The 15,323-nt window shown below is 33.3% G+C and overlaps 2 protein-coding genes across 6 annotated transcripts in view; one reads left to right on the top strand and one right to left on the bottom strand.

Moving 5' to 3' along the window:
- LOC105831233 (cytochrome P450 315a1, mitochondrial) overlaps nt 1-15,323 on the top strand; it is a 36,265-nt gene that overhangs the window by 8,146 nt on the left and 12,796 nt on the right. For 2 of the 4 annotated variants that reach the window (XM_012671232.3, XM_036293613.1), the window contains exon 1: nt 9,354-10,918. The gene's annotated coding sequence lies outside the window, so the exon portion shown is untranslated. Of the gene's footprint in view, nt 1-9,353; nt 10,919-15,323 lie in introns of those variants that run through there. The other 2 variants (XM_036293615.1, XM_036293614.1) reach the window with 2 other exon arrangements.
- Nucleotides 12,417-15,252, bottom strand: LOC105831252 (translocator protein). 2 transcript variants are annotated; one of them, XM_012671255.3, is made up of 3 exons: nt 14,213-15,252; nt 13,539-13,751; nt 12,417-12,689 (listed from the first exon to the last, which is right to left on the bottom strand). In XM_012671255.3, exons 1-3 carry the CDS (start codon nt 14,318-14,320, stop codon nt 12,462-12,464), a joined length of 549 nt encoding a protein of 182 aa, XP_012526709.1. In that variant the 5' UTR covers nt 14,321-15,252; the 3' UTR covers nt 12,417-12,461. The 2 variants fall into 2 exon arrangements, with proteins under 2 accessions (XP_012526709.1, XP_012526717.1); XM_012671263.3 differs by having other exon boundaries at nt 14,145-14,232.

Genomic DNA, 15,323 nt, shown 5'->3' with positions numbered 1-15,323 from the left:
ATTATTATTCCAATGATAGTTTTCGTTAGTTCTCGCATAGCTCCGACCATTTCCATGCGTTTTGATAAATAATTTTATTAATTAATTATTTTTCTAAACTTTTTTCTCTTGCCGTCGGCTCAGTATTCGCGAGACGCAAAGTGCTGTTTCGATCACTTCTTTTACAATACTCAGTAGTTCTCGCACAGTTTCGACCTATTTCGTAGGTTTCAGTAACAATTCCGTCAATTAATAATTTTTTACAATTTTCTATTTCGACTACCTGTCACTGCATTCAGCAGAGGTATGAGATGCAAACAGAGTCAATTATTATTCCAATGATAGTTTTCGTTAGTTCTCGCATAGCCCCGACCATTTCCATGCGTTTTGATAAATAATTTTATTAATTAATTATTTTTCTAAACTTTTTTCTCCTGCCGTCGGCTCAGTATTCGCGAGACGCAAAGTGCTGTTTCGATCACTTTTTTTACAATTACTCAGTAGTTCTCGCACAGTTTCGACCTATTTCGTAGGTTTCACTAACAATTCCGTCAATTAATAATTTTTTACAATTTTCTATTTCGACACCTGTCACTGCATTCAGCAGAGGTATGAGATGCAAACAGAGTCAATTATTATTCCAATGATAGTTTTCGTTAGTTCTCGCATAGCCCCGACCATTTCCATGCGTTTTGATAAATAATTTTATTAATTAATTATTTTTCTAAACTTTTTTCTCCTGCCGTCGGCTCAGTATTGGCGAGACGCAAAGTGCTGTTTCGATCACTTTTTTTACAGTTCTCAGTAGTTCTCGCACAGTTTCGACCTATTTCGTAGGTTTCACTAACAATTTCGTCAATTAATAATTTTTTACAATTTTTTATTTCGACACCTGTCACTGCATTCAGCAGAGGTATGAGATGCAAACAGAGTCAATTATTATTCCAATGATAGTTTTCGTTAGTTCTCGCATAGCCCCGACCATTTCCATGCGTTTTGATAAATAATTTTATTAATTAATTATTTTTCTAAACTTTTTTTCCTGCCGTCGGCTCAGTATTCAGCGAGACGCAAAGTGCTGTTTCGATCACTTTTTTTACAGTTCTCAGTAGTTCTCGCACAGTTTCGACCTATTTCGTAGGTTTCACTAACAATTTCGTCGATTAATTATTTTTTCACAATTTTCTATTTCGACACCTGTCACTGCATTCAGCAGAGGTATGAGATGCAAACAGAGTCAATTATTATTCCAATGATAGTTTTCGTTAGTTCTCGCATAGCCCCGACCATTTCCATGCGTTTTGATAAATAATTTTATTAATTAATTATTTTTCTAAACTTTTTTCTCCTGCCGTCGGCTCAGTATTCGCGAGACGCAAAGTGCTGTTTCGATCACTTTTTTTACAGTTCTCAGTAGTTCTCGCACAGTTTCGACCTATTTCGTAGGTTTCACTAACAATTTCGTCGATTAATTATTTTTTCACAATTTTCTATTTCGACACCTGTCACTGCATTCAGCAGAGGTATGAGATGCAAACAGAGTCAATTATTATTCCAATGATAGTTTTCGTTAGTTCTCGCATAGCCCCGACCATTTCCATGCGTTTTGATAAATAATTTTATTAATTAATTATTTTTCTAAACTTTTTTCTCCTGCCGTCGGCTCAGTATTCAGCGAGACGCAAAGTGCTGTTTCGATCACTTTTTTTACAGTTCTCAGTAGTTCTCGCACAGTTTCGACCTATTTCGTAGGTTTCACTAACAATTTCCGTCAATTAATTAATTTTTTCACAATTTTCTATTTCGACACCTGTCACTGCATTCAGCAGAGGTATGAGATGCAAACAGAGTCAATTATTATTCCAATGATAGTTTTCGTTAGTTCTCGCATAGCCCCGACCATTTCCATGCGTTTTGATAAATAATTTTATTAATTAATTATTTTTCTAAACTTTTTTCTCCTGCCGTCGGCTCAGTATTCGCGAGACGCAAAGTGCTGTTTCGATCACTTTTTTTACAGTTCTCAGTAGTTCTCGCACAGTTTCGACCTATTTCGTAGGTTTCACTAACAATTTCGTCGATTAATTAATTTTTTCACAATTTTCTATTTCGACACCTGTCACTGCATTCAGCAGAGGTATGAGATGCAAACAGAGTCAATTATTATTCCAATGATAGTTTTCGTTAGTTCTCGCATAGCCCCGACCATTTCCATGCGTTTTGATAAATAATTTTATTAATTAATTATTTTTCTAAACTTTTTCTCCTGCCGTCGGCTCAGTATTCGCGAGACGCAAAGTGCTGTTTCGATCACTTTTTTTACAGTTCTCAGTAGTTCTCGCACAGTTTCGACCTATTTCGTAGGTTTCACTAACAATTTCGTCGATTAATTATTTTTTCACAATTTTCTATTTCGACACCTGTCACTGCATTCAGCAGAGGTATGAGATGCAAACAGAGTCAATTATTATTCCAATGATAGTTTTCGTTAGTTCTCGCATAGCCCCGACCATTTCCATGCGTTTTGATAAATAATTTTATTAATTAATTATTTTTCTAAACTTTTTTCTCCTGCCGTCGGCTCAGTATTCGCGAGACGCAAAGTGCTGTTTCGATCACTTTTTTTACAGTTCTCAGTAGTTCTCGCACAGTTTCGACCTATTTCGTAGGTTTCACTAACAATTCGTCGATTAATTATTTTTTCACAATTTTCTATTTCGACACCTGTCACTGCATTCAGCAGAGGTATGAGATGCAAACAGAGTCAATTATTATTCCAATGATAGTTTTCGTTAGTTCTCGCATAGCCCCGACCATTTCCATGCGTTTTGATAAATAATTTTATTAATTAATTATTTTTCTAAACTTTTTTCTCCTGCCGTCGGCTCAGTATTCGCGAGACGCAAAGTGCTGTTTCGATCACTTTTTTTACAGTTCTCAGTAGTTCTCGCACAGTTTCGACCTATTTCGTAGGTTTCACTAACAATTTCGTCAATTAATATTTTTTCACAATTTTCTATTTCGACACCTGTCACTGCATTCAGCAGAGGTATGAGATGCAAACAGAGTCAATTATTATTCCAATGATAGTTTTCGTTAGTTCTCGCATAGCCCCGACCATTTCCATGCGTTTTGATAAATAATTTTATTAATTAATTATTTTTCTAAACTTTTTTCTCCTGCCGTCGGCTCAGTATTCACGAGACGCAAAGTGCTGTTTCGATCACTTTTTTTACAGTTCTCAGTAGTTCTCGCACAGTTTCGACCTATTTCGTAGGTTTCACTAACAATTTCGTCGATTAATTATTTTTTCACAATTTTCTATTTCGACACCTGTCACTGCATTCAGCAGAGGTATGAGATGCAAACAGAGTCAATTATTATTCCAATGATAGTTTTCGTTAGTTCTCGCATAGCCCCGACCATTTCCATGCGTTTTGATAAATAATTTTATTAATTAATTATTTTTCTAAACTTTTTTCTCCTGCCGTCGGCTCAGTATTCGCGAGACGCAAAGTGCTGTTTCGATCACTTTTTTTACAGTTCTCAGTAGTTCTCGCACAGTTTCGACCTATTTCGTAGGTTTCACTAACAATTCCGTCAATTAATAATTTTTTACAATTTTCTATTTCGACACCTGTCACTGCATTCAGCAGAGGTATGAGATGCAAACAGAGTCAATTATTATTCCAATGATAGTTTTCGTTAGTTCTCGCATAGCCCCGACCATTTCCATGCGTTTTGATAAATAATTTTATTAATTAATTATTTTTCTAAACTTTTTTTCTCTTGCCGTCGGCTCAGTATTCGCGAGACGCAAAGTGCTGTTTCGATCACTTTTTTTACAGTTCTCAGTAGTTCTCGCACAGTTTCGACCTATTTCGTAGGTTTCACTAACAATTTCGTCGATTAATTATTTTTTCACAATTTTCTATTTCGACACCTGTCACTGCATTCAGCAGAGGTATGAGATGCAAACAGAGTCAATTATTATTCCAATGATAGTTTTCGTTAGTTCTCGCATAGCCCCGACCATTTCCATGCGTTTTGATAAATAATTTTATTAATTAATTATTTTTCTAAACTTTTTTCTCCTGCCGTCGGCTCAGTATTCGCGAGACGCAAAGTGCTGTTTCGATCACTTTTTTTACAGTTCTCAGTAGTTCTCGCACAGTTTCGACCTATTTCGTAGGTTTCACTAACAATTCCGTCAATTAATAATTTTTTACAATTTTCTATTTCGACACCTGTCACTGCATTCAGCAGAGGTATGAGATGCAAACAGAGTCAATTATTATTCCAATGATAGTTTTCGTTAGTTCTCGCATAGCCCCGACCATTTCCATGCGTTTTGATAAATAATTTTATTAATTAATTATTTTTCTAAACTTTTTTCTCCTGCCGTCGGCTCAGTATTCGCGAGACGCAAAGTGCTGTTTCGATCACTTTTTTTACAGTTCTCAGTAGTTCTCGCACAGTTTCGACCTATTTCGTAGGTTTCACTAACAATTTCGTCGATTAATTATTTTTTCACAATTTTCTATTTCGACACCTGTCACTGCATTCAGCAGAGGTATGAGATGCAAACAGAGTCAATTATTATTCCAATGATAGTTTTCGTTAGTTCTCGCATAGCCCCGACCATTTCCATGCGTTTTGATAAATAATTTTATTAATTAATTATTTTTCTAAACTTTTTTCTCTTGCCGTCGGCACAGTATTCGCGAGACGCAAAGTGCTGTTTCGATCACTTTTTTTTACAGTTCTCAAGTAGTTCTCGCACAGTTTCGACCTATTTCGTAGGTTTCACTAACAATTCCGTCAATTAATAATTTTTTACAATTTTTTATTTCGACACCTGTCACTGCATTCAGCAGAGGTATGAGATGCAAACAGAGTTAATTATTATTCCAATGATAGTTTTCGTTAGTTCTCGCATAGCCCCGACCATTTCCATGCGTTTTGATAAATAATTTTATTAATTAATTATTTTTCTAAACTTTTTTCTCCTGCCGTCGGCTCAGTATTCGCGAGACGCAAAGTGCTGTTTCGATCACTTTTTTTACAGTTCTCAGTAGTTCTCGCACAGTTTCGACCTATTTCGTAGGTTTCACTAACAATTTCGTCAATTAATTATTTTTTCACAATTTTCTATTTCGACACCTGTCACTGCATTCAGCAGAGGTATGAGATGCAAACAGAGTCAATTATTATTCCAATGATAGTTTTCGTTAGTTCTCGCATAGCCCCGACCATTTCCATGCGTTTTGATAAATAATTTTATTAATTAATTATTTTTCTAAACTTTTTTCTCTGCCGTCGGCACAGTATTCGCGAGACGCAAAGTGCTGTTTCGATCACTTTTTTTTACAGTTCTCAATAGTTCTCGCACAGTTTCGACCTATTTCGTAGGTTTCACTAACAATTTCGTCAATTAATATTTTTTCACAATTTTCTATTTCGACACCTGTCACTGCATTCAGCAGAGGTATGAGATGCAAACAGAGTCAATTATTATTCCAATGATAGTTTTCGTTAGTTCTCGCATAGCCCCGACCATTTCCATGCGTTTTGATAAATAATTTTATTAATTAATTATTTTTCTAAACTTTTTTTTCCTGCCGTCGGCTCAGTATTCACGAGACGCAAAGTGCTGTTTCGATCACTTTTTTTACAGTTCTCAGTAGTTCTCGCACAGTTTCGACCTATTTCGTAGGTTTCACTAACAATTTCGTCGATTAATTATTTTTTCACAATTTTCTATTTCGACACCTGTCACTGCATTCAGCAGAGGTATGAGATGCAAACAGAGTCAATTATTATTCCAATGATAGTTTTCGTTAGTTCTCGCATAGCCCCGACCATTTCCATGCGTTTTGATAAATAATTTTATTAATTAATTATTTTTTTAAACTTTTTTTTCCTGCCGTCGGCTCAGTATTCACGAGACGCAAAGTGCTGTTTCGATCACTTTTTTTACAGTTCTCAGTAGTTCTCGCACAGTTTCGACCTATTTCGTAGGTTTCACTAACAATTTCGTCGATTAATTATTTTTTCACAATTTTCTATTTCGACACCTGTCACTGCATTCAGCAGAGGTATGAGATGCAAACAGAGTCAATTATTATTCCAATGATAGTTTTCGTTAGTTCTCGCATAGCCCCGACCATTTCCATGCGTTTTGATAAATAATTTTATTAATTAATTATTTTTCTAAACTTTTTTCTCCTGCCGTCGGCTCAGTATTCGCGAGACGCAAAGTGCTGTTTCGATCACTTTTTTTACAGTTCTCAGTAGTTCTCGCACAGTTTCGACCTATTTCGTAGGTTTCAGTAACAATTCCGTCAATTAATAATTTTTTACAATTTTCTATTTCGACTCCTGTCACTGCATTCAGCAGAGGTATGAGATGCAAACAGAGTCAATTATTATTCCAATGATAGTTTTCGTTAGTTCTCGCATAGCCCCGACCATTTCCATGCGTTTTGATAAATAATTTTATTAATTAATTATTTTTCTAAACTTTTTTCTCCTGCCGTCGGCTCAGTATTGGCGAGACGCAAAGTGCTGTTTCGATCACTTTTTTTACAGTTCTCAGTAGTTCTCGCACAGTTTCGACCTATTTCGTAGGTTTCACTAACAATTTCGTCAATTAATAATTTTTTACAATTTTTTATTTCGACACCTGTCACTGCATTCAGCAGAGGTATGAGATGCAAACAGAGTCAATTATTATTCCAATGATAGTTTTCGTTGGTTCTCGCATAGCTCCGACCATTTCCATGCGTTTTGATAAATAATTTTATTAATTAATTATTTTTCTAAACTTTTTTTTCCTGCCGTCGGCTCAGTATTCACGAGACGCAAAGTGCTGTTTTGATCACTTTTTTTACAATACTCAGTAGTTCTCGCACAGTTTCGACCTATTTCGTAGGTTTCACTAACAATTCCGTCAATTAATAATTTTTTACAATTTTTTATTTCGACACCTGTCACTGCATTCAGCAGAGGTATGAGATGCAAACAGAGTCAATTATTATTCCAATGATAGTTTTCGTTAGTTCTCGCATAGCCCCGACCATTTCCATGCGTTTTGATAAATAATTTTATTAATTAATTATTTTTCTAAACTTTTTTCTCCTGCCGTCGGCTCAGTATTGGCGAGACGCAAAGTGCTGTTTCGATCACTTTTTTTACAGTTCTCAGTAGTTCTCGCACAGTTTCGACCTATTTCGTAGGTTTCACTAACAATTTCGTCGATTAATTATTTTTTCACAATTTTCTATTTCGACACCTGTCACTGCATTCAGCAGAGGTATGAGATGCAAACAGAGTCAATTATTATTCCAATGATAGTTTTCGTTAGTTCTCGCATAGCCCCGACCATTTCCATGCGTTTTGATAAATAATTTTATTAATTAATTATTTTTCTAAACTTTTTTCTCTTGCCGTCGGCACAGTATTCGCGAGACGCAAAGTGCTGTTTCGATCACTTTTTTTTACAGTTCTCAATAGTTCTCGCACAGTTTCGACCTATTTCGTAGGTTTCACTAACAATTCCGTCAATTAATAATTTTTTACAATTTTTTATTTCGACACCTGTCACTGCATTCAGCAGAGGTATGAGATGCAAACAGAGTTAATTATTATTCCAATGATAGTTTTCGTTAGTTCTCGCATAGCCCCGACCATTTCCATGCGTTTTGATAAATAATTTTATTAATTAATTATTTTTCTAAACTTTTTTTTCCTGCCATCGGCTCAGTATTCACGAGACGCAAAGTGCTGTTTCGATCACTTTTTTTACAATACTCAGTAGTTCTCGCACAGTTTCGACCTATTTCGTAGGTTTTACTAACAATTCCGTCAATTAATAATTTTTTACAATTTTCTATTTCGACTCCTGTCACTGCATTCAGCAGAGGTATGAGATGCAAACAGAGTCGATTATTATTTCTACAATAGTTTTCACTAGTTTTCACATAGCCTCGACCATTTCCATGCGTTTTGATAAATAATTTTATTAATTAATTATTTTTCTAAACTTTGTTCTTCTGCCGTCGGCACAGTATTTGCGAGACGCAAAGTGCTGTTTCGATCACTTTTTTTACAGTTCTCAATAGTTCTCGCACAGTTTCGACCTATTTCGTAGGTTTCACTAACAATTCCGTCAATTAATAATTTTTTACAATTTTTTATTTCGACACCTGTCACTGCATTCAGCAGAGGTATGAGATGCAAACAGAGTTAATTATTATTCCAATGATAGTTTTCGTTAGTTCTCGCATAGCCCCGACCATTTCCATGCGTTTTGATAAATAATTTTATTAATTAATTATTTTTCTAAACTTTTTTTTCCTGCCATCGGCTCAGTATTCACGAGACGCAAAGTGCTGTTTCGATCACTTTTTTTACAATACTCAGTAGTTCTCGCACAGTTTCGACCTTTTTCGTAAGTTTTAATAACAATTCCGTCAAATAATTAATTTTTAACAATTTTCTATTCCGACTCCTGTCACTGCATTCAGCAGAGGTATGAGATGCAAACAGAGTCAATTATTATTCCAATGATAGTTTTTGTTAGTTCTCGCATAGCTCCGACCATTTCCATGCGTTTTGATAAATAATTTTATTAATTAATTATTTTTCTAAACTTTTTTTTCCTGCCGTCGGCTCAGTATTCACGAGACGCAAAGTGCTGTTTCGATCACTTTTTTTACAATACTCAGTAGTTCTCGCACAGTTTCGACCTATTTCGTAGGTTTCACTAACAATTCCGTCAATTAATAATTTTTTACAATTTTCTATTTCGACTCCTGTCACTGCATTCAGCAGAGGTATGAGATGCAAACAGAGTCGATCATTATTTCTACAATAGTTTTCACTACTTTTCACATAGCTTCGACCATTTCCATGCGTTTTGATAAATAATTTTATTAATTAATTATTTTTCTAAACTTTTTTCTCTTGCCGTCGGCTCAGTATTCGCGAGACGCAAAGTGCTGTTTCGATTACTTTTTTTACAGTTTTCAATAGTTCTCGCACAGTTTTGACCTATTTCATGCGTTTCAATAACAATTTCGTTAACTAATAGTTTTTTAACAATTTTTCATTTCGACTTCTGTCACTGCATTCAGCAGAGGTATGAGATGCAAACAGAGTCAATCGTTATTCTTACAAATTTTTCGCTAGTTCTCACATAGCCCTGACCATTTCCATGCGTTCTAATAAATAATTTTATTAATTAATTATTTAAAAAAATTTTTTCTTTCTTCGTCGGCACAGTATTTGCGAGACGCGTAAAGTGCAAACAGTTTCGATCACTTGTGCGCGCTAATTTATTTTTTAAAAATTTATTTTTTAATCTACTTTAATATTATTAAAAACAATCTATATTATTGTGGATCTCAAATTTGGTCCTAAAAAATAGAGGAGATGAAAAAATTAAAAAATGCTCAAGATGCAAATGAAAAGTTTAATTTTATATTTATAAATACGTAGATATTTTTACTTTTTGTGTTAAAAAATTTAACATAATAATTGCAAGTTATTTTAATTGAGGGACCACATTATCACTCCTGTTTTTTTCTGATCCGATTACGCATTGTCGTCATATTTTATAAATAATATCTTAAGTATTAGATTTTATAATTTTGTGTCTAGAATTGATTAAACAAAACTCTGTTCTTCTTCTTCTGGATGGTTGATATTAATGACATTTTCCACTTCTGCGGCATCGCTATTCCATTTATGCATTTCTGAAATAAACTTGTCAGGTGTTGCTAAAGCTCTCTTGTTTCATGTTTTATTATTTCTGCAGGGATATTGCCGGGACTTAATGTTTTTCCGCTTTTTAATCATTTGCAGATTTTTATGACTTTGTTTATACTTAGTTATTTTGGTTGAGGATGCTATTACTTGGACATTCTGTTGCTGTTGCTACTTCTGAAATTCTGGTCTATTTTCTTTTAGTAGTTTTGAAAAGTAACTCACCGCTGAAGCGAAATTGGCGCATTATATCCTTTTTCTTATCCAGTCGTAGTGATTTTATAATTATCCAGTTTTTTTTACTTTTCTGTACTTTACTTTCTTTTGTACTTTACCTCTCTCCCAGGAAGGAATTAATCCTGTTACATTTTGTTTCCTATGCTTCGTTTTTTTTTCTTGCAATCTTTCTTCTAACTCTTGCTTGGGCTTTGTATTTTGTTTTATCTTTATTGATTTTTGAGTTAAAAAATACTCTGTACTTATTTCTTTTTTCTGTAATGTCCTCGATTTTTTCATCCAATTAATAGGGTTTTACTTATTGTTTTTTCTCTTGGTGTCCCAGTGCTTCTTCCATTGCTTCATGAATGTGAAATGAATAATAATTTTATAAAAAATTTAAAAGAATTAAAAATTTTTTAGGAATAAACTACGAATTTTTTATAAATCTTGAATAAATTTTGTATAAATTCTGCATAAATTTTGCATGAAGTTTGTATTTTTTTTTAAATTTTGTATATTAACTTTTACTATGTATAATGTTAACATATCATGTTAACAAATCAGATAATCTGCGATTTATGAAATTTTTTTTAAGACAGATATTAGTTGTCTCAAAAAATGATCAATAAAATAAATTTTTTGTTCACGATAGTTACTCGGCATTCGTACACAGGCAAAGTTCGGACTGCGACGTGACGTAAGCTGGACGGTCCATAATCATTTAGGTCGCTTACTGCTGTCAGCTGAAAGGCACGATGTGGCGACTTTTGTCGATGCTGTTCAGACAGGATGAACTTCCGACGATTTGTCGCTACTACACAATATCTACGTAGAAAGGGAATGTCGCCAGCGATTTCTCGCTGCATGAATTCGCACATGGATTCGAGTGACTCGATATTCCGGAAAAGGAATGTAGCAGTAGCAACAGCAGCAGGAGCAGCGACAGCAATCAGTGAGTGAATTTTTATCATGTATATGTGGAATAAAATGATATGTGATAAACGTGATGCGAGATAAAATATTGGTTCTGTTCCTTGCTATATCTGTACAGTGTCAGTATTGCACATTTGCATAAAACAGATTTAAAATATGAATGCAATTTAAAATATAATTGTAAAATTTACGGGTATAGCATGAAACAGAACCAAATAAACGTGGACATAGCATAGAAGAGACCCAAAAAGTCATACACATTACCTACGGGATTCATAGATATTTGACTACATAGTTCAATGTGCACATATTGTGCACATAGAGGCGCTGGTGGATGAAAACATCTAAAATGACGCGCGATGACCGCTTTATCATAAGGTCTGTTACCAGAAATACGTTGGCGCTGCAAGTCCATATTTAAGAAAAAAAACGCAAAGTCCAAATGTCAAAATTTTTCTGTAAGATACGTCGTTGTCGTTGTCATAAACAACCTTATAGGCACGTAAGGGACGAGAGACAAAACGAGGAAATGTACCAGACCTGCTCGTTTACTATCTGTTCTTTGGTACATATCTCGAAAACGGTTGGAGATGCGAAATTGCGATAAATACTAGTATCATCGGAACATTTTAGAGTATTGCTTATTTAAAATTAATTAATTTATTAATGTTTATCTAAAATTAATTAATTAATTAATTAAACCTTGTAACATGTATATCTCGAGAACGATTGGAGATACAAACTCGGAATTAGCACTAGTGTTATTAGATGTTTTCGGATTAATTAATTAATTAAAATTGAATTAATTAATTAAATTTTAAAACATGCAAATCTCGTGAACGATTGGAGGTATGTACTTGGGATAAACACTTTGAAACACTTTTCAAATACCTTTGAAAGACTTCAAAGAGTCATTACGTAAAAGAGTCATTATCTAAAATTAATTAACTATAAATTAATTAATTAATCTTAAAATATGCAAATTTCGAGAACGGTGGGAGATGCGAACTTGGGGTAAGCACTAGTATCATCGAAACACTTCAGAGAGTTAATGCAGTCATCTTAACATTTTTGCAAGTAAATGCAATAAGTATAGATTAATATTCATTATATTGATGAGACGGATGGATGAAATGCTTTGTGTTGTGGAAATATTCAACTAGTGTTATTGATGTGGAAGAACTTATCCTGTATTTAGTACCTATAATACTGACTACTGTTTACATGGTGTCATATAGTGCAGAATACTCGTATATTGTAGTCTTACAATCATATTATTTTTAAAAATATTTATTAGTGTTTATTTATTGTTTAATTATTGATAATTACATATACTTTATATAGTTACTATATTGAACATTTACTTAATATTTTATTGATTTTGCTGTACTTTAAATAACTTAATGTAATTAAACTAATGGGTACTTGGAAAATTACATAAAACTACAAATGTCTTCCAAATCTAAAAAAATGTGTGTAGATTTCTGGTTAATTTTTGTAAAATTCAAGTAGAGTTTTGTAAATTATTACGTAATTTTTTGTATTTTGTTGTAATAATATTTTTAAATTTTAAGATTTTGTAGAAATTTTTCCAGGATCTTCTTTTCCTCCGCTTTCTCAACAGCGAGAAGCTGTTTGTTGTCCCGATAGATACCGTAACTATACACCACGATGTAAGAGTTCCACACGACATTAGGGATGATAAGATAGCCGGCTGTAGGATTGATGGAGTAGAATACGATCCCGAGCGCCGCTGTGCTGACCCACAACGCCACAATATGATAAAGAGACTGTATACGGATGTAAAACGGTAATATTAATAACATTTTCAACCGAAGCGAAGTTTCGTAGGATAGCTCCGAAAGCACTTAATAATGTCTTATTCTATTTTTAGTTAATGCAAAAGTAATCCATATAAAATTGCAAAAAGCTATTAATATACATATACATCCTCGATCCATTCATGTCATAGAGATTCAACCGAAAGTACACTAGAAAATATTTATATAAAACTTATTTTTTATTAAATCTATAAAATGAACGAAATGCATTTTTTCAATATCGTAAACATGAATTAACTAAAATTATTTCTAATCGTATTCAAGGCAATCTCTAAATTCGCTTCGGTCTAAAATCGCTGTAAGATGCAGTTGTAGGATCGTTTGATTTATGCATGATAGAAAGCTTGTTTCTTCTAAACCATCTTATTTAAAAGAAAGAAATTATCACATATTTAAAAAAGTGAAGATTATGTATTGTACAGATATTTTTATAAAATTCTGCTTATATATAATCTTCATTTTCAGAAATATGAAAATATATTTAAGTTGGTTGGTTTGAACAGATACAAACTCTCTTCTTCGTAATTATCATCTGAAGTAAAAATTAATTTCTAGGTTCTCCATGTTCACACTAGTCACGTTTATTCGCAAATTAAGATTATTATTAAGTGATGCGAATCTCGAAAAGATCTATCTCGAGTATTGAATATCTTTCAATTATAATATAATTAATGTAGTGATAATTATTGATGATAAAATTACACGAGAAATATTCGAACGGTTCTAGAGATTTGCGATCAATGTATACGTGGTGTACAAACGTGTGTATGTGTGTATATATGTAATCATATGTTATACCCATTTTATTTTGCGAACTTCGAAGAATAACGGCGTCCACGACCAGTTAAGGATTAGATTGAGACCGTAAACGCCGAACGGTACGGCTACTTCCTCGAAACTACCCCCATCACGCCATACAAGATACGACGAGTAGCCCATTGTACAGTAGGTGATGATCCACCCGGGTGGGAATAGCCAATTTGGCAGGGTATATTTCGGCTTATTCAGCGACTAAAACGAGAATGTGAAGCGGATTAAGTGCGGCGGATATATGTACATACATATACGTACAAAAGCGATATTACTAATGATATATTACTAATGATATTATATTACTAGTAATAGTGTTATTATATCACTAGCGGTAAGGTATAATTTATTGTAAAATACTTGAGCATTATATTGAGGCCCCGAGTATTTTTTTTATACTAAAGCATAGTGAAAATTGAATAATCCAGGTAACACTACGTTACACTTCGCGAATCACTTTTGTATCGATTCGTGCATATCACAAGCGACCTTTGTCTGCAATTGCTTCCGCAAATTTACATTTCAGTAGATTCAGCAGAAAAAGGGCGTAATGAGATATAATATTTTTCTAATCAAATTCTTTTAATTCCTCACATTGCGCGATGTTTTGCGACGAATGAAGTAATCTTGCTGACACATTTGTAGTCGCGGGATTCCCTCACCTTAAACCATTCAATATTCTTTTGAAGCATATAGCTGGCGATGAAAACACCGATGTTAGGACAGACTATTGCTGTCAACAAAGGCCAATTGATGTGATTCAGCGGCATCTCTGAATGAGCACCTGTTCACTTCGTAAATGTACAGAAAACAAAATATAATAGGATGTGCGAAGTTCACATGCGAAGTGCACATTCGTAGAGAACGTCGATAAGCAAATTAGGTAAGCTTACCTAAACACATCGCAGATTACAATAACTAAACTATTGTTTATTCAGACAATGATTATAGTCGCTGAATAGTGTTAGCCGGTTCTTTTCTCTCACCGGTCTTATCGTGTATTATTCTGTACGCACGTCGATCCTCTTATCGAGAATTATTTCGTCAAATATCTGTTTTTCAAACTTGATGAAATTATAGAAGTTGATAACTCTTCGATCGAACAACTATATCATTTGATAGAGACATCTTTAGAATTTTGTTCAGATAAAATCAAGATCTAAAATTATACTGAAGAAAAAGAAAATGAGAATTTTTCAATTAAGTTAACTTATTGGTGTACATTCTATTAAATTTATTAAATTTAATATAACTTACTACTCTTATAAAACTTAGTTACTATTAAATTTATTAAAGAATTTGGAATCACGAAACTAATTGTTCGGCCATAAAATATATGGAAGTTTATTTTATGCTATTATTCATTAAATATCATAAGTATTCAGAGAAAACTCAACTAAAAGTAAAAATTGTTACCAGTGATAAATTTTCATCAAAAGTATAATATATAAATCCTTAATATAATATATAACTCTTGTATTTACTACATTCACAAATTGTTTTATGTAAGGTATATGTATATATATATATATTATATATATACATATATATAAAGATATCAAGGTACGTATAAAAAGATAATATGTACTAATATAAGGATACTGTAAGGTTTAAAATGCGTGTAAGAGACATTGTATCATTGACATAAAATTTTCAAGACTAAGATATGAATAAAACGCGTTGAAATATAAAAAAAATACTAAAAATAAAAAAAACTGTTATACGTAAGATAGAAAAGGCACAATTTATTTTTGGCAAAATTCATTTTAGCAA

The sequence above is a fragment of the Monomorium pharaonis genome, chromosome 11 (assembly GCF_013373865.1).
Source record: "Monomorium pharaonis isolate MP-MQ-018 chromosome 11, ASM1337386v2, whole genome shotgun sequence".
In the NCBI taxonomy this organism is placed as follows: domain Eukaryota; kingdom Metazoa; phylum Arthropoda; class Insecta; order Hymenoptera; family Formicidae; genus Monomorium; species Monomorium pharaonis.
This window is presented reverse-complemented; position numbering and strand designations above follow the sequence as displayed.